The 26078-nt window shown below is 43.1% G+C and overlaps 1 protein-coding gene and 1 long non-coding RNA gene across 3 annotated transcripts; one reads left to right on the top strand and one right to left on the bottom strand.

Annotated features, from left to right (window-relative positions):
• On the bottom strand, positions 1-12422 carry IL7 (interleukin 7). The gene is made up of 5 exons (XM_076332183.1): positions 12413-12422; positions 8982-9124; positions 5294-5380; positions 4356-4508; positions 1-1188 (listed from the first exon to the last, which is right to left on the bottom strand). The coding sequence occupies exons 1-5, from the start codon at positions 12420-12422 to the stop codon at positions 1036-1038; spliced, it is 546 nt and encodes a 181-aa protein (XP_076188298.1). The 3' UTR covers positions 1-1035.
• On the top strand, positions 12229-26078 carry LOC143157357 (uncharacterized). Of its 2 annotated transcripts, none has more exons than XR_012994767.1 (3): positions 12229-12263; positions 24904-25067; positions 26014-26078. It is a non-coding gene; the product is annotated as an uncharacterized LOC143157357 (long non-coding RNA). The 2 variants fall into 2 exon arrangements; XR_012994768.1 differs by lacking the exon at positions 12229-12263 and adding an exon at positions 22622-22679.

Below are 26078 nucleotides of genomic sequence, written 5' to 3'. Positions count from 1 at the left end.
CCCCAAAAAGTCAATAGCCCAATTCCATAGAGGACAAATATTTTATTACCAAAGGAGTTATAATATCAAAGAAACTGCGAGAGTTATAAACAACTATAAAAATACTTCTATTTATCCAAAATTAAATATGAACACTTTATTCGTTAAATGCCAATATATTATTCTCTGAAAATATTCACACATTTTAAGTCATGTTTGTCTAACATGTTAAACACGTTACATAAAATAATTGCATATAAGAAATCACAATCTGAAGGTAAGAAAATCTAGCTCCTCCTGCAGCTAGCTCTAGGATAACCAAATACATAAGGCTAGAGGGTGAGTGCCGTTTCCAGTCAGCTGAACAAACCTACATTCAAGGCATCTCCTTTTTCGCCTTCCATAGGTCTTGCTGTCTTGCCTCTACTTCAGCCAGTAGAAGTGTGCTACATCTCTCAAAAATCAGTACCTTTCCTAAGTTTCTCAAAAAGTTAACCTTTTCCACTATTTTTCCAAACCTAAATCAGTTTGCAAACCCATTAGATACCCGCGCTGAAAACATCATTACATCAGCAGAACAGACCCAAGATCAGCTGCTGCTTTGCTACATTGTTCCTTTTTGTCCTTGATGCGTTTTATATAGCTATAAAGAAACCAGCTACTTTTCCATACTGTTTTCTTCACCTGCAGCTTGTAAGATGTTTTTATAAATTGCAGTTGACATGTGAGTAGATTGCTTTCATATGACGGTATTATAAAGTTACTCGAAAGATCAGAAAATTGAAAGTAGTTTCCAGAGCACAAAGGTGGGACCCAGCCTTCTGCAGAGTTCTTTGTTTCAAATGCTGGTCTTTTATTTCCAATTCTTGGACTTCAGCAGCTTGGTTTAGCCGTTTCTGTTTATTCCGTCTCCAGGAACAAGGTACAGTAGCTTTCCATCAGAATTCTGGCATAAAGTGTTCATATAAACGAGCACAGTTACTCGAAGAATGCATATAAAATGCAGAGATACCAAGTAATGCCACTTCGAAAGAAAAGAGCAGGATTCACCTGGAATCACCTGGAAATTATTTTCTCAAATTTATTCCAGCAGGATCGAAGGCTAGATATATTTTCTTTCAGTTCACAAAATTCTTGGTTACATTTCTTTTTGGACTGTTCACCTGTTTCTGTATCTTCTTTATTATGTGTATTTACCTGCGTGCAAACCTGAAAAAGAATAGTTTGTATTGTTAATTGAGAGGTGCTCATTCTTTTCATATAGACATCTTTTAAAACAAACTGATTCCATTACATCTCAGTAAATAATGGAGATACCTTACATGGTAATTAAGCCAGAAAGCTGGCCTACTCACAAAACGTGTCATGGCAGTACACAGCCTGCATCGCTCTGATGTTCTCACTCTGAGCACAGCCCTGCTGCCGCCCTTGCCCACCGGGCTGGGAGAATGTGGCTTTAACGCATATAACACACGTAACACATATAAAAGCAAATATGGACAGCTGAAACCAGTGTGTGCAACTGAGAACATGTACGTCCCCTGTCAGTGGTTTAAAATTTTGTCCTGGTTTCAGCTGGGATAGAGTTAATTTTCTTCCTAGTAGCTGGTACAGTGCTGTGTTTTGGGTTTAGGATGAGAATAATGTTGATGACACACCGATGTTTTAGTTGTGGTTAAGTAGTGCTTACACTAGTCAAGGACTTTTCAGCTTCCCATGCTCTACCGACTGAGAAGGCTGGAGGTGCACAAGAAGCTGGGAGGGGGCACAGCCAGGACAGCTGACCCAAACTGGCCAAAGGGATATTCCATACCATGTGACGTAGAATCATAGAATCATTAAGGTTGAAAAGACCTCTAAGATCATTGAGTCCAACCGTCGACCCAACACCACCATGCCCACTAAACCATGTCCCTAAGCGCCTCATCTACACGTCTTTTAAATACCTCCAGGGATGGGGACTCAACCACTTCCCTGGGCAGCCTCTTCCAGTGTTTCACCACTCTTTCAGTAAAGACATTTTTCCTCATGTCCAATCTAAACCTCCCCTGGCGCAACTTGAGGCCATTTCCTCTCATCCTATCGCTAGTTACTTGGGAGAAGAGACCGACACCCACCTCGCTACAACCTCCTTTCAGGTAGTTGTAGAGAGCGATGAGGTCTCCCCTCAGCCTCCTTTTCTCCAGGCTAAACAACGCCAGTTCCCTCAGCCGCTCCTCAGAAGACTTGTTCTCCAGACCCCTCAACAGCCTCGTTGCCCTTCTCTGGACACGCTCCAGCACCTCAACATCCTTCTTGTAGTGAGGGGCCCAAAACCAAACACAGTATTCGAGGTGCGGCCTCACCAGGGCCGAGTACAGGGGCACCATCACTTCCCTACTCCTGCTGGCCACACTATTGCTGATACAGGCCAGGATGCCATTGGCCTTCTTGGCCGCCTGGGCACACTGCCGGCTCATGTTCAGCCGGCTGTCAACCAGCACCCCCAGGTCCTTTTCCGACAGGCAGCTTTCCAGCCACTCTTCCCCAAGCCTGTAGCGCTGCATGGGGTTGTTGTGGCCGAAGTGCAGGACCCGGCACTTGGCCCTGTTGAACCTCATACAGTTGGCCTCGGCCCATCGATCCAGCCTGTCCAGGTCCCTCTGCAGAGCCTTCCTACCCTCGAGCAGATCAACACTCCTGCCCAACTTGGTGTCGTCTGCGAACTTACTGAGGGTGCACTCGATCCCCTCATCCAGATCAGTGATAAAGATATTGAACAAGACCGGCCCCAAAACTGAGCCCTGGGGAACACCGCTCGTGACCGGCTGCCAACTGGATTGAACTCCATTCACCACAACTCTCTGGGCCCGGCCGTCCAGCCAGTTTTTGACCCAGCGCAGAGTCCACCTGTCTAAGCCGTGAGCCGCCAGCTTCTCGAGGAGAATTCTCAGTACATAAACTGGGGGAAAGTTGGCCAGGGGGGCCGCTGCTCGGGGACTGGCTGGGCATTGGTTGACGGGTGGTGAGCAATTGCATTGTGCATCACTTGTTTTGTATATTCTATTATTATTACTATTATTATTATTATTGGGATTTTATTTTATTTCAATTATTAAACTGTTTTTATTTCAACCCACGAGTTTTCTCACTTTTACTCTTCCAATTCTCTCCCGCATCCCACCAGGGGCGGGGGGGAGGAGTGAGCGAGCAGCTGTGTGGTGCTCAGTTGCCAACTGAGGTTAAATCACGACAAAGTTATCTTCCATTATTTGAAGGACTGGAAAAATAAAGCCAATTAAAATGTGAGCCAAACTTCAAAAGATATGTGTGGTACCTTGAGACTGGTGGAACAAGACAGGCCTGTTCCCAGGGGTTGGTGCTGTGGCCTAGTGTTCAGGATCTCACACAGAGACAAGGCCACGGTTCTTGTCCATATTCAATGACTATTCATGATTTTTACCAAATGACTTTAATTGGTCTTTAAATAAAACCAGGCATCCATAAAGTTAGGCAGGAGTTTCAAGGGTGACACTCTGACTTCTATGACTTAACTGGGATACCTTTTATCGTAAGGCAAACATTGGATCCACCACAGGTGGCTAAGCAAAATATAGACGCCAACATTACTTTGCAGGTCTGGTCCTAGATTATAAGAGTTTCTCCATTTCAAGGAGAAAAAGAGTGAGTTAAATGCAGCCTTCAATCCAACTGTTTAAGCCAGTCATAAAGAATTATATGCCTTGGTGCCTATGGGGAGGCTTTTTGATGTTGGTCAATATTTTTGTGTTCAATAGGTAACTGAGAGCCACACTTAAAAGAACGCTCTTCCTTTGCTATGGCAGTCTGTAAATCATTACACTAGATTTGAGTGACACATCAAAAAGCAGATTCTGCCAATGACTAAAAATCCAAATATTTTCATATCTAACTGTTTTTGTTGAGTTTGAGATATTGTGGTTAAAATAAAGATCAAAGGGATTATGGAAAGGAGAGAAACTCCCACTAATCATTGCAACAAACCAAATTAAACATTAATCTTAGGGTAGAACCCCAATAAGAAGTAACAACTATGATTTTATACACTACCGAAGTTGAAGGCCTTCTTCGCACAAGTATGCTCTTTGTCTTTTACTGGAGAATTAACTCAGGTATTTCAGTACTGAACCAGAGTACATATGTTCACTATAGACTTCCGGGTCATTGTCCTACTTAGCCTTTGCACTGGGTTTAATGTCTATTACAAGACATATGCTATACAGAGCTAAACTCGTCATGCGTGTAACGTGTGCACAATAGTTGTACCTTTGAGAGGTAGATATGATAGTTTGTGTTGAAGAGCTCTAAGGAATAAGTCGCATACTTCCAATAAACTGTAGACCATCGCTACCACTCACCTTTTCTTTTTTATGTCTTTCACATTTGCACTGTAGAAGCTGTAGTGTCCCACATGAGACTAATGCTGCTTTCCATCTGAAGCTTTTGCTGATTTTTTGCTTGTGAAAGAATCTGAGCATGTTGCATGCCATACTCTGTAGTGATTCTATTTCCTGTAAAGAGAGCAAGAAAAATATGTCCTGAAAAGTCTGTGCACCATTAATTCTTTATAATGTTGGTTTGTCTTTAAAAAAAAAGCTCCATCAGTTACCATTAGCTTCTTTTGCTTTCATAGTGCCATTCTTTTCCAATAAAATACATGACTAATCTGACCTACCTGCCATCTCTTCAAAATGTTTAAAGTATCAATTTGTAGTAGTAATAATAATAATAGCGTAAGGATGTTAGGGAGAAATCATAGCTGTAATGAATCAGCTGATGCAGTTAGGAAAACAGTGAATGATTTTTGGAGTCAGTCCTTTTATCAAATCATGATAAAATTTGAAGCAACAGCTGATAATTGTGCTTTCTGTCATTTGAGATTGCCCAAACTATTACTTTTAAAGCTTTCAGATCTGAAGTGAAAAGCTTAGCTAATATGATTTTCTGTAGAAAAATGAAAACAGATGTTGGGAAATTTTTGTTTACTTCCACTGCCAAAATAAAGTAAGTTTTCTGTACTGTTTTGGATTAAAAATATAAAAGAATCTTTATAGTAGGGGGAAAAAAGCATTTCTTGGATATGGAATTGCTTAATATTTTAATTTTAAAAATATCAATTTACTTGACAAATTGTGTGATTCCAAATTCAAAAAAGGAACAACCCTGAATATCATAATTTGACTATTAAAAGGTAATACTACTCTCTATCACAATATGTTATTCAGGGACCGGACTGTACAAAGAACCCATTTGAGTTTGTATTCTCTAAAGTAAATTCTGAGAAGTTAAATTTTACCTGAGTATCATTGCAGAAAAACACTTTGCTATTTTCATGTTTTTTATTCTTGCAGCACCTGTCACGATACTCTGCAGACATATTTACCTGTAAAATATCATATATGTTTAAACATGGAAGTACTTTTAATCAAGTGAGCCAAGCTTCTCACTGACAGCTGGCGATGTCAACACTGAATTGTTCTGTAGCATCTCCTCAGGTGTAGCAGGGTCAGTGTACAATTCTGAGCTTTTCCTTGGCAAGCAGGCAAAGAAAACCCCAATCCAGCTACGATTTCTAAAGGTATTCACAGAATCACATAGAATCACAGAATGGCTGAGGTAGTGAAGGGACCTCTAGAGGTCATCTGGTCCAACCCTGCTGCTCAAGCAGGGACACCCAGAGCAGGCTGTCCAGGACCATGTCCAGATGGCTTTTGAATATCTCCAGGGATGGAGACTCCACAACCTCCCTGGGCAACCTGTACCAGCGCTTGGTCACCCTCACAGTGAAAAACTGTTTCCTGATGTTCAGAGGGAACCTCCTGTGTTTCAGTGTGTGCCCATTGCCTCTGGTCCTGTCACTGGGCACCACTGAGAAGAGCCTGGCTCTGTCCTCTTTGCACCCTCCCTTCAGGTATTTCTACACATTGATGAGACCCCCCCTGAGCCTTCTCTTCTCCAGGCTGAACAGTCCCAGCTCCCTCAGCCTTTCTTCATTAGATGCTCCAGTCCCTTAATCATCTTCGTGGCCCTTTACTGGACTCTCTCCTGTAGCTCCATATTTCTCTCATACTGGGGAGCCCACAACTGGACAGAAATCTATTCATTTTAAACCTTCCTATTCTATCGAATTACTTGGTTCTTTGGCATTTTAAAACATACAGGAATATTTAAATCTCACGCAGACATCAAACACAACGTTTGTCAATGTTTGTCTCAATAAATACATGCCCCAGGCATCTAAACAGATTGTAGCACTCACTTTGCATATGCACTAACAGAAGATGTCCTAAGCAATATCACTTGCTCCCTCTGCGTGACCATAATCTGTTATCAATGGATTATTCTCTGGTGTTTTTTTTTCTTCTACTTTCACACTTGTCATCGAGATGACAACTGAACCCAACTCAACAAAATTCTTTCGCTTTCTTCTTCAGCCTGTATCCAGATAACCTAATACAACCAGAAGGGCTTTAAAAAAGGCAGCTCATGACAATATTGTGCTAGATCTCCTCACTTAGGCATGCATATAAGCACATTAGACAACTTAATTCTTAAAGTTTTTCTGCATATTTTTGTGTAACATTGCCTGTATTTCAGAAGTTCACCCAAGATGAATAGAACTTCATCCAGGAAGTGTTTTCAAAACCAAGAGTTTAGGGAGTCAAATATTCACTGACCAAAAAAAAAAAAAAAAGAACAAAAACATATGGAAGATAATGCACATCTCTACTTGTACCACAACAGAATGAAGTTTTGCTGCAGTCACACAGCACCAAGATTTAAAAATAAATAAATAAATAAATAAATAATCACCCTAAAGCCTATATATCTGTGGCTTCATTTGCTAACTGCTAAGGGATTTACCCATTCTCACTGACTTCCTCAGATCACCTTTAGTATAACGTACAGTAACCATTTCTGAAGGCAGTTTATTGGCTGTGACTAAAGCAACCTAAGGGAAATCCTGGCCTCATAAAAGGCCTTAGTGAAAATCAAATTAACTTATGGAGGTCTAGTATATAACCCACTAGTCATCTCCGTAACTGCCTCCAAACATCAGGCTGAGGGACTGAAAGTTACTGACTTTGGCTCTGCAATTGCAGGAAAGTGCCTAGTGGGCAGTTGCTATCACCCAAACAGCACTGTCCATAGCATTTGCTGTTAAGTTATAGTGACAAGACTCTACATAGAAGACATTAAACTGGGAAAAATAAAGACAGGAAAATGAAGAAACTTGCGCAGTAGTTGCTTGTGCCTGCCTATTCTAGGAAGTAAAAGCTTCAGAGTTCAGTACATTCCCATTACCTTTCATAAACATTAATTCATTAAGGTTTTATTTATTTATTTATTTATTTATTTATTTATTTATTTGGATAACAGTTTTAGTCGTCATACAGTCTCCTAAAAAACTCTATCTCTGAAAAAACTCTATAATATTTACTACAATAAAAAAGATAAAGACTTTCAAAATGTATCTGAAAGAATGGCACTGCTCCGTTCAAATCCTTGATGGCACCCTGGGGCACCGAGTGCATCAAGCTTCATCCTGCAGCCGAGCAGTGGCAAGGCATTGCCACTGCCAGCCCAGCACACCCCCCCCAGCTTCCCTGACCCCGCAGCTCCAGCAGAGCTGGGATGCGCCTCATGGCTCTCCACCACAGGAAGACAGCAGGATCTGCCTCCCAGAGGCTGTTATTCCTGTCATATTGTTTTCTCTTATAGGTCAGCTATCTTATAACTGCTCACCAAGCGGGTTTATTTTTGTTCTCTAGGAAACACTTGTCTTCGTCAGAAATAAGATGACAAACTAAAGGGGCTACTTATCTATTCTAATACAGCCATGAATATTTTCCCCAACTTCGGTGCCTTGCTCAGGATAAGGTCATTTATCTATGGAGAAGTACACTTCTCTCTGCATACTCTCAACAAACACAACATGATCAGAATGTTTCTGAAGGTTAAATGATCGTTCCCTGACCCTAAAGGTATTTTGTTTCCAGATGAGGGCTGATGTGTCTTGGTAGAGAAAGGTTGGAAACCACTGGCATAATGCTCTGAAGGATGGTGGTGGATCATAAGTATGAATAAATACAATGGCTTCTGATTTCACCTTTGGAAAAGCACTGTATATCACTTGTATTTCATGCAAATAGATCTTGATTTAAGACCGCAACAGAATGGTGAGTTCTCCTTTAGTGACAAACTGTTAGAAAAATCCCATTTTCGTAGAAATGCTTCCGCTAATCCAACTATGGAAAGTGCTTTCTCCCATGAAAGTGTTCTTGACACATGAATTTAGTTGTTAATAATTCATGATGAAGAGTTGGAAGGTAGGTTTTGGGCATGGATCGGTAAACTGTTATGATACCGTTTTGCAAAGCTGTAATAAATCTGGCTGATAAAGCCGTAATGGAAAAGATTTACAACTGAGAAAGTTTTTCTCTGCTGCCATCTAGGAAAGTTGATTCTTTGTTGGCTAAACAAGATATATTAATAGGTAAAATACAAAGAAACTTTTATTGTTGTATGAATTTTGTGCCTCTGTGCATTTGCGTTCAGTGGACAACATAAAACTTCAGTCAAGAAGTCTACAATTAGTAGAACAAAGTACAGGTTGTGTAATGCTTTCTTCTCTTGATAAGAAGATATAAACAGAAGTAGTCATGAAATTACTTCAGAAAAGAGTACGTTTTAATGTAATATACTATTTAGGGCCAAATGGTACATGTGTCTAACTACATGGTCAACAGGCACAAATACCTGTATCACAGCATTTGTACATGCAAATAGGCAGCATCCACAGATTTCAGAGATTTTAAAGAGACTGAATTGTCGCACCCCCTCAAATAAAGCCACCGTTCCAGGATAATGTGTGATTTTAAATTGGTCTTTTATCGTATGTTAACATTAGAGCTTTTTTTTAGTTACTTGCTATCATCTAAAAATAATCAACATTTTTTGAAAGCCCAAGAGCTATTACCTACCAGCTCATCGATGTCATGGCTTAGTATATTCTCATACTTCACACGGATTTCAGTTGTTCTATTTCCCATTGCACAACTAGATGAATTCACTGGAGACAGAACAAGGAGCAGTGGCAGAACCCGAAAGATAGATCTAAAAAAGGCTGAATTACAACAAAAGCAGATAAGTACATATTAAATGCCATAGAGTGTATGCTGTATTAACAAATACATTCTGTATTCTGTTTAAATAGTTTAAAAGGGATCTTTGTACGACCAAATGACTTGTACCTTGAGGGAAGGATTCAGGTCCAAATTAAGACACTATCTGAGTGTCTAAACTCCCTCGTACTCAAGGATGATTTAGCCAGCGTGGTTAAGAGCCTACAGCTATTGAGCTGACCAGCCACTTGGTGTCTACTTGGGCTGAATTAATCTCCAGGCTTCACTGCAAGCATTGACGATGTCTCTCCATTGACCATAATTGGACCATAACCACCTAGTACATACGTAAACAAGTAAGTGTCTTAGTCAAATAGGTGTAGACATTCAAGTGTCTTAATCTGCAGCTCAATCTCATCCTAATCGTCCATTTTTCATATGATATATTCTACAAATGCCCATGAACATGTCTTTACGTCAAAAGTGTGTTTAAACACATTTTCAGGCTGACAAAATGTACAGAGTGTACTTCTGTGTACTAGTGGCCATAACATGAGATAAGGCGGCAACACACCCTTCTCTGCAAGACTTTTGCAATCTTTTGGAGCAAATCTCACTGCCCCTCACTTTGTTTCTCCCTTCAGTAGACCATCTTGCTTTGCTCAGACCCCTGGTCTTCTGTCCTTGCATGACATCCAGGAAAACAGGAGTTCTGTGAGGATGGGCAGAGAGAAAAGACCAAAATATCAAAAGAGCCTGAAGGGACTGACAGCGTAACTGGAGGCTGCAGGTGACTGGCCTGATGCTGGGAACGAGGGAGACTGGGTACAGGACGATACTGGGATTAGGAAGGTCATAATTGGACTCTGGCCTACAGCTAGACTGGCTGGGATGCTGCTTAAATGGAAGGTTTGGGAAAAAAACAAAGCTAGACATTTAGGTTGGAGGATTAGCAAAGATCACAGCAGGTTCCTGGACTGGGATGCGCTGTTTCTACTCATCCCTGCTACTCAGTAAGAACAACAACTGCATACAGTGTAACGGTGGGGTTGCAGCCAGGAAAGGCAGAAGGGATGCCCTGATCCTAGCTGCTACTTTCCTTCCTCTCTGGCAGGGATGGGAGCATTGGGTACAGTCAGTCCAGCAGTCAGAGATGGGCGTCTCTGGACTTGGACATCACGAGTAAATCCCAGCCTCAGAGAGAAATCTTGAATAACTAAGAAGAAAGCAATGAAACTTGACCATAATCTTTACTGAGCCACCTAACCTCCGCGATGCAAGAACCACAGTCACACCATGCGCTCATCTCTCATTCAGAGAAACACAGTCCCTCACAGCCCAGCCCAGCTGACTCCCACCGCGCACTGCTGCTTCAAAGCAGAATGCATACCACTTTTCCTGACGACCAAAGCCTTTTTTTGTGATAGATCACTTGTGAGCACGCTGTTATGTACACCTCTGTCCTAGAAACAGGACTGGAAAATTTTTACTTGTACAAGCTGCCTGCCAAATTTTAATGGGAAATATGATGGCCTGAAAACCAGCTTTTCTAACCTTTTCATATACTGATCAACAGAGGTCTATTAATATCTAAAAAAATCTAGCCCAAAGAGCTAAATGGATCCTAAATGGATCCTACATGTAGTAAATATAAAAACTAGGTAAGGCAAATCTATTATGATCTTCAAGCTCCAAGTGGAGACCTGAACTCCACAGAGCTTTATCTTTGTAAATCTCTATGCTAACTATATCTATGCCAAGCGAACTATCAATTTGTAGGACTGAGATTTAATATTTTAAAAGAAGTTTACAAAAAATGCAAGAACTCAATTACAGGACAACATTTTTCCAATATACCATTGCAACTCTTGATTCCAGTGGAAAAAAACAACTGCAATGCTTGTTTCCAAGTAACAGTGAAACCAGCAACTTGGATATGCCGCTTCAAAAACATGCTTCAAAAGACACAAAGAACAATCTTCTGAATTAAAATCAGTCTAATAGATTCCATCACTTAGAACTTGGTTTGTCCAGCAACAAGTGGAGCTAATAGGTGAAAACTGTCACTTCTTCTATTTTTACTTTCTCTGTATTGTACAGATTGTGAACCTTTTTTAAATGAGGAAATTACAGAATCAAAGCAGATAATTCTGGAAGAGATGTTGCACGCTCATGAAGTCCCTTGACCCCTTGCAGGATCGCGATGAAACCTCTTCAGCCACTCCTAAATGAGTTCTCCGGAACCCATTAGACGAATGTCGTTAAAAGTTCTAGGAGCTTTGGACTGTGAATTGAAAGGATTTTTCTTAAAGTTAGGTAACTTCAAAAGAAGTGGAATCGATAGGGCTCCATACGACCAGCACTTCAAAAGAAAGGGAGCATGTATCACTGGTAATACCCCATCCTTCCAGTAAATTCCCAAAAACTCCTAAGTCATATCTGGAAAGCCCCAGAAAATTCTCCCAGAAAAGCCAGGAAGAGTTAGTATTCCAGTATTTCCAAACATAAAAAAAGCCCCTCGGTTTTTTTAGTTAGAAAACCCCTCTTGTGCATGCAGCCTGCCAGTGCCACCCGGCCCCCCACCAACCACCCGCAATCTCCGCGGGCGGCACCCTCTGCCCCCCTGCCCCGGCCGCCCGGCTCCGCTCCGCAGCCCGCAATCCCCGAGGGCGGCGGTTAACAGCGAGTTTTTCTCCCTCTGCCTCGCTGAACCCGTGCAAAGGTGCGGACGGGCGCGCCGCGGCTCCGCGGGTCACTCCTGCCGCCCGCCGGGCGAGGAGACGGGGCTCCGCCGGCCCGAGGGCGAGGCATCCCCGGCGCTGCGCGGCACCTGCTCCGGGCGCGCCCCGCGGGGCGGCAGGTGCCCGCGGTGCAGCGCGGAGCGGCGCGGAGCAATGGTCCTCCGCGGCTCCCCCGCCCCGCACCGTCCCGCTGCCTCCGCCGCGCCCGGGCCCCGCTTCCCGGCAGCGGGCGGGATGGGAACCGGGCGCTTTTACTTTCATTCTAAGGGGAAAAGGGAAAAAAAAAGCAAAACTGGGAATTTCCCCGGCCGTCACCGCGGGTTTAAAAGGGCACCGGGCGGCACCGCGCCGCCACAGCAGGCGAGGCGGCGGGGCCGGGAGCGCGGGGACAGCGGAGCCGGTGAGGAGCCAGCGCGGCCGGGGGTGCGGAGCGGAGCGGCGCGGCGGAGCCCAGCCCAAGCCGGGCGCAGGTGGAGCGGGGCGCCCCGCGCGGCTCTGCCCGCCGCCGCCCGCGGAGCGGCGCGGCGCGGTGCGGTGCGCGCTCCTTACCATGGAACATGGTCCGCGGGGGGGGTGGCAGGGAGCTGCGCCGGCGGCTCCGCGGTCATGGTGGCGGCGCCGTCTCGCCCATGGTGCCTGCAGCCCGCGGAGCGCCGCGCAGGGGGGCGAGAGGAGCCGCGGCGGCCGGGCGGGGCTCAGCAGCCCCCCGCCGCCCGCCTGCCGTAGGGGGGAGCGACGCTGTCAGACGCGGCTGCGGGACGGCCGGGCTTTGCTTTTCCCATGGGGCTTCCGCCGGCGGCAGGTACTTTCACTTTCTGCTCCGCCGGCAGCCGCGGTGCTCCCCGCCGGGCTCCGCGGCCTCAGCGCGGCAAGGCGGGCGCGGGCGGCCGGCCGGCCGCCAGGGGAAGAGGCATCCCCGCTCCGCCACCGGGGAGGTCGGCAAGCGTCCCGGGCCGGGCGGAGAGGACCGCCGGCGGGCAGGGTCCGGGACCGGGGCCGGGGCGCGCCCGGAGGAGGGCGACAGCGGCGGGCACCGTCGGGATCCCCGCGGGCGGCCCGGAGCGGCTGTGGCGGGGCCGTGCCGTGCCGGCGGGGGTTACATAGAGCCCCGGCTACACGCCCAGTGCCGTGTGCGCGGCCAGGGAGGGAAGGATGGACCTTGGCAGTGCGCGTGGAAAGAGCCGCTCATGGGGGGGGGGGGGGGGGGGGGGGAGGAAATACTTAAACAACAACCGGGAAAAAAAAAAAAAAATGAGGGTGGAAAAAAACCCACAACCGTGTTCTGGAGTCGCTCTTTTGGAGGACACAGACTTGGTTTCTGAGCCGCTCCGCAGTGCCCTATCGCTCGCTCAGCTGTCCCTGGGTGGGTCGTGGGAGGCGGGACTGCCAAGAGATCTCCGTCTCCGGTCGAGGGTTACCCCAGGCTGCTGGCATCAGTTCAAAAGCGCAAGGTGGATGATTTTCTGCAGTCTTCGCGTGTCCGTCCCCCCCCTCCGTGTCCCCCCCCCCCCCCCCGCCCCAATAGGGCATCTTGAGAAATCTGGGAGGGTTAAGAAAAGACAGTGAATGGCTGAGGAAGGTGTTTTAGTGTAGAAGAAGCTCAAGTTATAGAAGACAGAGCTGTAGCCAGATGTGTTTTTCTAGGTAAATTCAGAATGCAAAAATTGATGCTTTGGAGCAGGTGAAAAGGCTTGGAATAAAATAGGGTATGAAATGTCTTTGTTGCATCCCCTTCACATCTCCTGCCCAGCATACTTTTTGAGTTTTGAGTTCTACATCAGTTTTCCTGCTCCACATGAGCACAGAGAGCTGATTCCGTAACCCCTCTCCTTTCTCATAAGGGTGCTTATCTAAGGGGGGATAGATACTGGGATGTGAATATCAAGAGCAAATACATGGAGTTGGCTAAAGTGCAGACTGCTCAGGATGGTTTTTTTCCCATTCTCTTGTACTGGAATTGTGTCACTTCATTCACATACGAGGAGGTACTTAGCCCTCTTGTCTCTGGACTACACTGCTTTGGATTGGGTATACATTTCGCATGAGTTTTTCTTTGGAAAAAATGTAATCAGCCCTTCTTCAGAAGTATTCTGACAAGAAGCAAGAGTGGCGTGGTTTCCACCCCTTCAGCTTTGAGCAGGTTGACTTTAGTAATAATTTCACATCACTACCGTACTGTTTGGGCAAGTGACAGTGATCGATACCAACACAGCTCCACACAAAGAGCAAGCACCTACCCTTGCTTGTTCCCTTAATGTGTGCCAGGCTGGATGTGACGGATGGCTCAGATCTTGAATTTGGTCAGGGATTTTGCCTCCCTAATAGCTACACGATCTAGTTCTCAGATGTGTCTTAAGTTGTCACTCTTTTTTTCATTTATTGTCTTTTCTTCCTTCTTCTGCCACATATTGTCTGAAAACATCCCTCCGTGCACATTTGAATTTGCCGCTGTGTGCAGGTCAGAGAAGGCCACAGGACTCTGCTTTTCAGGGGAATAGTACCTGGTGTAATGCAAGCAAATTTACGATTAGCTGTTTCGAGGGTCTGGCACTTAGAGACTGGCACTTTCGAAACTCAAAGGTTTTGAAAAAGCTGCACTATAAAGCTCCAGTCATGCAAAACCATATCCACAAGGTCAACTTTCCTTCTAGGCAAGTAGTTCTTCCAGTTTCTCATGATAGTACATGTGTGCTCACAAAATGAGGTGCTTTATGCAGATGCTAGTAAATTGTCAGGGTGTGAAATATAAAGGAAAACTTCTTTAGCTGCTTTGGTTATGCTAGTTTTCTGGCTGAAAGATCAGGGAGACTGATAATTGCTTCAATTTAATTTTTTGAAAAAATAGTGTGATTGATGGAAGAAGTCAGCGTAGTAGCTTTATGCGTTAATGGGAACATGACTCTGAAAGGTGATGCTGGAGTGTTAATAGGAGTTTTGCTCTTTTTGTCGGTAGTGGCAGGGTCTTGTCTGCTGTTTTTTTAAGAAGATGAAGAGTCTGTCTGTTGAACATATGTGGAACTTTTTCTTTAGTCAAAGTGACAAACAGATGGTGTGATCTGTACTTTGGCCCTAATCATGTATTTAGATCCCAGTCAATCCCTATTATGTGACCTAACCCTGGACTGTGGCATACACTTACGATAGAGACGTTATTTGATGTATTTGTGTGTGGAGGGTGCTTAAATATTCAAGCTTTGACTGTAACTTTTATGTGCTTTTTAAAATATTTTGAATCATTATATGCACTTTGTTTTCAAAGTTCTCCTTTTAGTGATTTAGCAATGATTTTTTTCTGAAAAGATTACCTGCAGAAAGATCAAATGCAAGTCTTCAGAAGACTATGTTCAGCAGATGTAATTGCCTATTATTTAAAGAAAGAACAGACACCAACCAGTTGAAATATTAAAAGAAAGAATTTAAGACTGATTATATGACTATCATCTGAACAGCCCATTTTAATCAAGAACTCATGAAAGGAGTCTTGAAGGTATAAAAGTTTATCCCATCTGAGACTTACCTAGTCTAAATGACTGATACCGGTTTGCCCATTTTGCGAAATGGAGTAGGTGCCGAGCTGTAAATAGAGAGCTCTCCCTCTGGAGTTGAATTAAGCTGCAACTTGACTGTGGCCGTGGGTGAAACCTTCGGGGAGAGAATAAAACTGAAATATTTCTGTAGAATTTCCCAGGCATTAGGTGTCCCACTTCTCTTTAATACCTTGACAATTTATTGGGCTGTCTGTTTTCCTAAGAGATATATTAGCTTTACTATATAAATAATTTGACTAAGTAAAATTGCAAATAAGCAACTTCTGGAAAGATGTAGTCTAATGCAGGGTATTAGTGCAAATGTGTGCAGCTTTCTCTTTCACACTGCTTTCAAAAATAACTTTTAAAACCGTAAAAGAAGGTACTGCAAATTGCATCGCTAACAACTGAAAGGCACCAGCAATTTTATCTGTTCATGGATGAACATATTCTTTGATTCTGTTCAGCACATTTTCCGAGGATAGTTTCTCTAAACAAGTTTAAATTTAAAGATCCAATTGTCTCCTGACCTGGTCAAATTTATTCATAGAAAAGCAGCTATTTTGGCATTACATATTAACCTCCACCGGAATTCCTGGGTACCTACATGATTGCAAAGTCCATGATTTCTTGTTAAGATTCAGTTCTCAAAAGACTAAGCACTTCTGGGAATCTTGCTGTCTTTCTGCAGCTGTTGCTTGTCAGCTTGAAAAGATCTTTTGCTCATGACTTTAGATTTGACTTTAGGCTGCTTGCAAACTTACAGTACCATTAGCGAATGACTGTATTATTGGATAAAATCAGTTGAAAAGTTATAAATGTTTTATTTTATTTTGGAGTAAAATGTCCATGCTGCAGTCGTCACAAACTGGTGGAACTCAGGAAAGCGTGGCCACTGTTACTGATGTTCTTATTTTTAAGAATAAATGTATCTGGTATTTAAATTATTCTCATCTAACTATGGGGGACGGAGAGAAGAAGAGACATATTCCCTCCTACCCCACCCTCCAAAAAAACCCAAAACCACAAGAGGATCTCTAGTTAACTGGGATTCGGAGTTAAGTTTACTGTGCACCCAAAACTCCCACTGATACTCAGGTCTGGGAAGTTCTCATCTTCTGTCATATTTAAGCAAGACCAAGGGACCTAATTTTGTCATTGCACCAGAACACCTCTTTTGTTGAATTACCGTTGCTACTTTTGCTGCACAAATCATTTGTCCTGTCACTGGGGTGTGTGCTGAAAAAAACATGCACTGACTGATACGCTGTTTTTTAATGCAGAATTATAGCTTACATTCACTCAAATGTAAGGTATGTATCTCTTTTTTTGGTGAGAATTCAAGGTAATTTTCCCAATGGAGCTTAGGAAAGAAAAAAATATTTCTGGAAAACTATTAAGAATTGTGGAAGCGTGGGAAGCTCACAGGAAATTTTTGTTATCAAGCTGTGGAAAAGCTTATTCCTTCAAGAGAAAGGGGTAATTATTTTATCTTCCTGTCTTGCAGTACAGGAAGATGCCAATAAAGATTTTATCAAGAGCAACATGCCAAATAAAGGGATTTTGATAAACCACCACTGGGAAGGAGGAGTTTCTTAAGAGCAGCACTACCAGTGCTGAGGAGATGGTGTGGTGCAAGGCAGTAGTAGTGGGAATCAGGCTCCTCACTCCTGGCTGCCAGGTCCACTACCCATGTTCTCAGCCGTGAATGCATTCCAGAGCCCGGTGCGTAAGTCAGGCTTTGCCTGTGCTGGTCCGGCGATGTGAGGAGGCTGGGACCGCTCTGGGCTTCCAGCCTGCGGGTTAGCACGCTCAACCCGAGGTGCAAGAAACAGCCCCTTGCCACCACCTTCTGGGCTCTCGCTGCCCCTCCTGTTAAAGCCCTTCTTCTTGCGCTTGAATTATTGTAACTGAGATTTGATTGCAGGTAGGAAGCGGGTGCTAGTTCAGTTCACCCTGCTTCTGCTTTAGTGAGCTGCAGAAGAAAGAAGGGGTTGGGGGGGGGGTGTTTCTGTCCATGCATTTCCTTGCCTTTCCTACTTTAAAAAGTGCAGTTTCAGGGACAGGGGGAGGTTTGGTAGCAGCAGTGGTCTTTGCAGATATTCACCTGTATTGAAATTATGAAAATGTCACTGCATTTCAGGGTCTTGGAGGTTCATTTGGTTTTGGTGTTGTGCTTTTAAGAGTGTTTTTCAAAAATTATAATCAAATATATTTTATGATTTGTGTGAACTTACGTGTCTCCTCTCCTCTCTTCTTCTCTCCTCTCCTTTCCTTTCCTTCATTGCCCATTATTTATCTTGGGAAAACATGGTTGGTGAGTAATACCCATGGCAAACTATCCCTGAAATATTACTCCATTTCTTTCTTTTCCCTTTTTTCTTTTTTTCTTTTTTTTTTTTTTAAGAGAACTGGGAGTCTTCCTCCTGGTTTTAAAGGAGGCAGAGGGTCACCCTGGAAAGAGATAGCAACTTCAGAGGAGCAACTGCCGGGGGGTAAAATTAAATATCTGCAATTTTGTAAAGCCTGAGTCTTCCCAAGGAATAAGCTTTGGGTCTTAAATCTTGGAAATATATTGCAAGGTGATCATGGTTACTTTCTCTTTGCTTTGGATATATATTAATAAATGTACATGTCCCATTACAATCATTCTGATGAAGGGTTTAGGTGTATTACTAAATTTATTGAAAGACATTTTTTTCCATCAGAAAGATTTTTTTTTTTTGTAAAACCCTTCTCTGAATAAATGCTTATTTTAGGAAAGGATATTCTGTGTCTTTCATACATAAAAAAAAGCTGACTAATTTCTCCAAGAGTGAAAACAAACCTAAATGTGATGACTTCTGTGAACTCCAGGGTTTTTTTCTTTTACTAACCATGCCTTCCCAGTTTTGACAACTTTTACTTGACTTGTTTGGTCCAGCAATGTGTTTAAATCCATGGACTTAAAAATTCTTAGGAAATGCACTCTTTACTACCAAAGACCTGCATTTATTGTGGGTTAGTAAACTATCTTGAAGAGGAAGTCTGTTCTTAAGATTGATTTAAAAAAAAAAAATTGATTGATACAAAGAAATTGTTTAAAACAGAGATCATTTATTGTAAATGTGGACTTTGTGGGCCTAATCCTGCAAGCATGTGCCTGCCTAGCCCTGATTTCAGCATGCCTAACTTACATGCTTATTTTTAAGCAAAAGATTAGTTTGCAGATTTGAAGCTCAGCTGAAAATAGAGCATCTCAACTTTGAAGCTTTGATTTATTTCTCGCATTTATTTTGCTGCTGTCTGGAGTTACCCTAAGATAATTCCAAACACATCTCTGTCTTTGAAGGTCCTGATTACAAATGAGCCTTTCTCCCTTGTTTGCAGTGAGTGTGAGATCTGTGCGTGGTTAGAGCTGGAGGGGATGGTTAAGAAGGAAGCAGAATTACAATCAAAATACGGTGTGCTAATGCAATTTATCTGGTAAGCATCACTTGGCAAATCAAAAGAGTTGGTGCATGCTGGGACTCGGATTTCTTTTTTCTACAGAGAAAGTACACTTAAATATTACATGAAGACCTAGCAAATGTATTTCATAAGAACAGTGTGCAGGTACTGTGTTTTTTGTTTTATCGTAAGCATTTTAAAGGGCTGACTTTGGAGCACTGAATGGATACGTGTGTGCTTGTTCTGCGGTGTTTGAGCCTTTCAGTGTCTTTGATTTATGTTCTCTCCTTCAGCAGAGGTAACAACACCAGCTCTCAAAGGTGGCAAGTGACCTGAAATGAAAATGTGTGAAGAGCTATAAATTGTTCTAACCTACAAAAAAGGATCAAATAATGATGTAAACTCAAACTAAGAGGAAGAAATGAGTGATCAGTAGTAGCTTTTTTTATTCTTTTAAATGACATTCAGAAATTGTTCTCAAAATATTCAAGTCACATTTTTCGAAATGATGGTGAAGAACCAAAGCTAAACATGGTTGTCCAGACTCTCTCTCCCTCACACCACAATTACTACTGTACAATTAATCAGTCTTTAATAAGCTGTTGTGATTTCAGAAACATGTTCTAGGATGCCCCACTTCTCATTGAAGATTTGAGTCTTTTTCAAGGTAGATTCCTGTAAAAAAGGCATTTAATTTTGAAACAACAATAGCAATAGCAGATGCAGCTAATGAAGGTTAGTAAATCAATAGTAAAGGTTTCCCGAGTCAGCAGTTTTTAGCCCCTTCCTCTCTAGAAGTATTGAAGAAATACACGGTACATCTCTTATTTCTTATCCCTGGCTTATTTGTTTGATTTCTGGGCCATACAGTTTTGAAAGGAAAAATAACTTGCTAGTAATTTACGGGCCGTTTCACAGGCAGAGTTCCATTTTGCCACCTGTTTTACTTGATGTGTTTTTATATGGGTCATGAGAAGCTGTGGCATTTTCAGTGTGTGTCACACCCAACGTTGTCTGTTATCTTGTCTGGCCCAGATGATACAAGTTAGTGCCTTTTTCTGTGGATGGTTAAGATTAGGGCACGGCTGTGAGCAAGGCAGCTAAAGATGTGTCTAGGTAAGACTGCGTGACTGGGACATTTAAGGAGATGAATGGGGGTTGCAGTAGGGAGACATGGGCCTCTGTGGGAGTGCTAGTCCGTTACTGGCAACCTGGTCTCCTAAAGTAGGAGTGGTTTTATAAGGTTGTGGAACTGCCACATCTTCTTGCATGGAGGCAAAGTCTTGCAGACATCATGGCATCATATACACTGTCTTCAGTTGCTTCTGAGGAACACCCTAGAAAGGGATCCCTGTGCTACAGTGTTCTCACGTTTCCCTTAAGATCCCTTAAGGCACTTCTAGTACTGCTGGTGCACCCATACATGGAGTACTCCTGGGCAAAACATGAGTCTCAAATCCACGTGGCATCCTTCTTGCACTTATCCTGCCTCAACTCAATATTCCTTGTCCCCTGCTCTGCTTATAAGGGTCTTGTTTGAATGTAAACATTACCCAGTGGTGCTCATAACACAGCTTGTGAACCTGGGCAAAAGTCTTTCCCAGTGCTTATTGGTGTATATACTAGCAGGTCAAAAGCTTAAGCATTTACTTCCGTGGGTTTGGAGTGGGCTATTCAGGAGCTGGACAGACAGCTTCCTCTAGCTGCAGATCCCGGGGCACAAGCTAAAACTGCTGTCCTCTCCATTCCCCCGGCATGTAAACCTCTCCTTCTCACTGGAAGCAGCCTCTAGGCTGTAATCAGAGCTCACCGTTACTCTTCGTTTGGGAAGCAGAAGGCATGGGAACTTCATGGGTTGGTGTGTTTTTAGGAAAAGAAGTTCTCGGGAAGTGAGTCTCTAGGAGACAAGATACAAAGAAAGTACCAAATGTTCTAATTCTCGTAAAAGAAAAAAAAAATCTTTACTGTTGTATAAACCAAGAGACCTTGGCTCTTAGCACTTGTAGATGGTAAACAGAGAATGTACCCATAAAAAGTAGGACTCAAGGTCTCAGTGTGGTATGGAGAACTCCTTCGGCTCCATGGCAGCCAGTGACCATGACCTCCTCAACAGCAGCAGCCTCTCCTGCTGCCTCACCATAGCTGAGTAAAACAGCAGAAATAAACCTGTGCTATGTGAACAGGTTGCAAAATTGTTAAAAAGCCAAGTCTGTCTCACAAGCAGTATTTTAGTTGCTACAGCACTGCATATGTGACTGCAAAGCTAACATTATAAAAGGAGTTTGGTCTGAAATATCAGGAGTATTTTCTCTTGAAACTGGACTACATAAAGAACAACATGAAGATATAATGGTGCATGGGCACCACTGTCATCACCACCAGTTAGACTCTGTCTCCCAAGGACTGATCTTTCTTGGGCTAGGTTCTAGATGCACTTTGGCATGTGGATATTAGTGTGCATATAAGTTACCAACAGTTGGGAAGTATGGGAAGTGCTAGCAATTATCAGTTTTTTCACTTTTGCTCATTGAAAGATTATCAGCCTCTTCCCATTCTGTCCTTCCTGTTCACACTGGTTGAAGTCCGTGTGTGGCACAAAGCTGTGTTCCTCATGTAACAAGTGTCCTCTATTCATCTAGAAGCCACCTGAGGAAGGATCTTGGAATAACCTAAAACCAGGTGCTGGAATCAGGCTTAAGTTGCTGGAAACCTGCCTCTCATTGAGTCTGTCAAAAGATACCTTCTTAGCCATTGTCCTGCAAAGAAGCCCTCCATTGTCAGTAACTTTTGGTAGGCAAATTACCTAGGAGCCCGCCAAGGAAACCTACATCCTACAGTGACCTTTCAAGCTTGTCTAAATCCAAGATGGAGATCTGCTACCCAGGCAGTCAAGAAATTGCTGTCGTCAGAACAAGACAGGGCAGCCCCATTAGGGAGGGGGAACAGGAGGGCATCCTTCTGGTCCCTGCCCAGGAGGTGTTTCCAGCATGAGCTTTGGAAAGTGATCAAGGCATTTTCCCTGAGGCACATCTGTAGAGAATCAAATGGGATGCCTGCTTCCATCCCTTGGCTCTCTGAATTCAGTGAGCCTACCTCCCAGGTCCTTCTGGTGCCAATTAAATCTATTCTTCCCCCTTTTCTAGAAACATTTCAAAAAGCTTCCAGGTCCAGAAAAGTAAAAAGTGCTCAGGTTTGTCAAGGTTGGAGTCACTGCTACTAAGCCCTGGAGCATTGCTTGGATGAGTACCTTAGGAAGAACCAGGGGGAGTGTGCAAAGGCAGGACAGGGCCAGAATAGCTGGTAAACAAACATTAATTACTCAGAGATTCCTTCCCTCCCTTTTCAGCCCTGCACCCAAGGTGTGCACCGGGGATGCACACCCTGGTGTGCCAGCCTGAGAGTGCTGAGAAGGAACCAGCTCCGTATGAATGTTAAGGTGGCTGGTGTTCACAAGGGAGCTGGGGTGTGACAATCTTCATTTCCCAGGTTGTCTGCATGGTCTGTGGGCACAGGGCAGGTAGAAGGCTACAGCATTTTGCTTTTCCCTCCAGAAACACTTTGTGAGAATACTTTGTGGTTATCTTGCCCCACCACAGACAGGAATTGAAGATTATAAATATGGCAGATTGACATTTCTTTTAAAATAGTGTTTAAAAAAAACCCAAATAGCAAGAAAGTGAAGTAGGCATGACTTTCCCCGTGCAACACTAATTATGAAAATGTTGGAGATCCTCTCTGAATAAACTCAAGGGCTAGCCTGTTTCTTTTTCCCTAGCCAGTTCTCATAGCTGTCCCTAAGAAGCCTGCCAGAACAAAATCAGCCTGGTGATAAACTGCTGCAGGAGTATCCTGAGACACAGGTGAGAGCTTGGCTATCATGGCAGGAGAGGGGCTGATGGCTGGGTGGGACAGAGGTGGGGTCAGTTCATGACTTGCCTGTGCTGACAGCCCCAGGGGTAACAGCTGGGATGAAGCTCTGCTCATGTCCTGGGCTATGTGTGTCTGTCAGGGACTGAGCCACTGCTTAGCACCTTGCCCTCTTACAATGTATTGGCATCACGGCACACAGAGCAAACAAGGAAAGAAGTTGTTCAAGAATAAAATGACAAAACCATGCATATGTGTGCAGTGCTAGCTGGCACCATGGGTGGCAGCCACAGCCAGCTCCCACGTAGGTTTTTGCTTGTTAAATTACATCACCACATTTGACTGGTCCTGTTTGAACAGGGGCACCAGACAAATGGGAGGAAGAAGAGAGGAGAAAGTGGGTAGGCTGAAAATCACCCCCATCTTTCTTCATCTTTCACCCAGGTAGCTCTCTGCATGTTGCTCTAGAGGCGAGATAGGCTTTGGTTGTGCTACATGTGAAATGACTGCCACATGCTGCATGGGAGCTACCTATCGCTGGCAGACTTGTCGGTCCAACAGTCAGCAGCTAAACAAAATGATGTCAGGTGTGAGGTGTACCTGAAAAAGGGGCAGGCTGGAAAGGGGTTGCTAGCATGTATAACACAAGAAGGTGCAGCTTGTGCTGCACTATTTTATGGACCACGTGGAGATTTCTGGCACAACGCTATAAACTAGACAGCATGGAAAAATTAAAGGTGCAATCAGGAATGCAGGATACTTTGGCCCCAAGAGAATGAAATTGCTCATATGATGCCTTGCTCACCAGGGGAAATCTGACTGCTGGTGCTCCCCGCAGTGTTCATGCTTTTTAAAATTAAATTGTCTATGTCTTACAATTCAGGAAGTGAGGACTGGGATTCACATATAGCTTTTATTTTTCAATATCTCTGTAATAAGTGCTGAAGAGTTAGGAGATTAAACAAATTTATACAATACAGGTATGGGAAAAGTGATTAAAGCATGCTTCACTAAGACATCTCTAGCTTCTATTATTATCAGGATATCTCGCAAATCATTCTTTACTAAAAATGTCTTCACCAAAAAAAGGTTGAAGGTCTTTGTTTCCCTTCCAAGGCTATTTGGAGGGGAGGAAGTGGGCTAGAGTGGAGTTTTTAAGCTGGAAAAAGCCCATGGAACAACTGTAATGCTTAGTTTTAACTATATGTAAAATTGATGATCCAACAGCTCCTTCGCTGCTGCTTTATTCTTGTGCCCCTTTACTTTTAAATTGAAGAAAGGCATGTCTGTTCCCAATCTGACAATATTATTGATAGATAATTTTAGGAAAAGTTGAGTAAGAACAGGCTGGTTGACTTCTGAAAGGAAGACAAGTGCTGAAGAAAAATACTTGTTAAGACACATGTAACTTGTTCACTCTAGCTGCCTACAAGCAGGAGAAAATTTGGCATGGCTCACAAGAAGCATTTTTAATGTTCCAGTTAAAACTGGATATGATCTGTCAGTGGTAGGAAATGTTTGTGCTGGCTTTTGCAGATACCTGTCAGTGTTTGCTGGCTCTGCCTGTGTGTGCAAATGTTAAAGGGTGCCCTTCCCTCGCTGTTTGAGGGTGCTTGCAGTAGGATGGGAAAGAAGGATCTGTGCTCTGGAGTAGCGCGGAAAGCACTTCATTGCTCCACATAGGTAGGGCCAAAATAAGAGGTGTTGCATATGATGGAAACATTTGCATGCTGTTTCTCATGTAATTTATTATTTGCTTTGTCCTTTATCGAAAAGCAATCTGATTTCCCTTCTTCCTTTTCAATAACCAATGAAGAGTTTGTTTGCTTTCCCTTTCTGTGCCATCTGCAAGACAATCAATTTTTTGCCCTTGTAGGGGCACGAATACAGAGATTTCTGAGACACATACTTCTGAATAAGATACGCAAAAAAAGTAGTGTTGGTAGAAGTGCCAAGGCTGAAAGATAGTTTATTTGATTTGTAGAGTGACAAACTGATAAACTGGTAAATGGAATGCTAACTTAATCCAATGGCATCCACCACAGTGATTATTATGCAGTTAACTGCTTCAGCTAAGTGCCACTGTCACTCAGTACTGTCATTAACAATTAATGTGGTGGCTATGCACTCAGAACTACCACTACTAAGTGTCTTCCTGATCGTTCCTTTGACATGGAAAAAGAAGCATGCGGATACAATTATTTTTTTATCTAATAGGTTATTTGCCTCTTGCCCTGAAGAAAATGACCCATTAGGTAAAAGTAATGCTCTACAGTTTCACAAAGTAGAAGATAATTACGGGATATGAAGACCTGTTAGAAACCAGAAGAATTATTTATGATACGCGCATATTATCTCTGGTGGAGCTTCAAGTTAAACAGGTCAGTAAGCCAACAACTTCTGAACTCTGCCACTTAGGTATTGAATAATACTGATGGTCATAAAGCACCTGATATTTTTTAATTGAAGTGCATAATTGTACATCTCAAGATGCCATGTTATTTCAGAACAAAAACTGTTTGAGCTCAGAATAAAAAAGATTTATTCAACAAATATGCTTTTTGCTTTTGACTACCTCCCTTCTATGGTAGAGATGAATACAGTTTTGATCTTAACCTGAAATCACATTTGAGAATTCCGAGTAGTTCTTTAACAAGGAAAGTTGCCTAAATTCAGCAACTTGCAAAAATTAGAATATATCTTCAGTCTCATCTCCAAAGCCACAAATGCCTGACAATCATTCTGAGTCCTTGTCTTCTGTTTCCTAATTTAGGTGAGTGGAGCCCAGCTCAGAGGTTGGGAGAGACGTGTTACGCAATGCTTGTTAAGTGTAACAGATTTTGGCCGACACATACCAGCTGAAACTTGGCAGTCTAGGTAGGCTGTGAAGTCAAATTTTGCGTAGACATGTTTACCTTTTTGTTAGCTACAAAACATGTTTAGGGGATTACATCAAATACTGTGCTCTGATGACAAGAGCTGTAGTCTCACCAATTTGGAAATTTAAGTGGCTGATGTTTTACACATCGAATTTGTACGCTGCAGCGGACACGAAACTTTCCCTGTAGCTCAGTGCTGGCTTAGCCCATATCCTTAATGGATGCCGGATGAATAAGGTCAGATATACTGTGTACTTCTAGAAGTTGTAATAAGTATTCCTATAGCTGCTGGTTTATTTGAGATTATAACACTCTGACTTCCTGTTGTATGTAGCTATCTGAAATTGTATGTGCTTCATAAATGGATTAGATGACTTTTCACAGTAGTTGAACTTCTACTAATTCCTTCCAAATACACCAAACTTTCCTAATGTGCCGTATTTTACAGGTGTCTCCTTCTGGATCTAGATTCTGCATTCTTGGAAAGAATGAGAAAAAATAAACAAAATAACC

The sequence above is a fragment of the Aptenodytes patagonicus genome, chromosome 2 (genome assembly GCF_965638725.1).
Source record: "Aptenodytes patagonicus chromosome 2, bAptPat1.pri.cur, whole genome shotgun sequence".
In the NCBI taxonomy this organism is placed as follows: domain Eukaryota; kingdom Metazoa; phylum Chordata; class Aves; order Sphenisciformes; family Spheniscidae; genus Aptenodytes; species Aptenodytes patagonicus.
This window is presented reverse-complemented; position numbering and strand designations above follow the sequence as displayed.

Bases quoted from the DNA above. Each gene is read 5' to 3' on its own strand.
- IL7 (XM_076332183.1), bottom strand. The intron at 5,381-8,981 runs GTAGGTAATAGC...GATATTTTACAG, and splicing joins GCCATGACATCGATGAGCTG to GTAAATATGTCTGCAGAGTA. The intron at 1,189-4,355 runs GTGAGTGGTAGC...ATTCTTTTTCAG, and splicing joins AAAGACATAAAAAAGAAAAG to GTTTGCACGCAGGTAAATAC.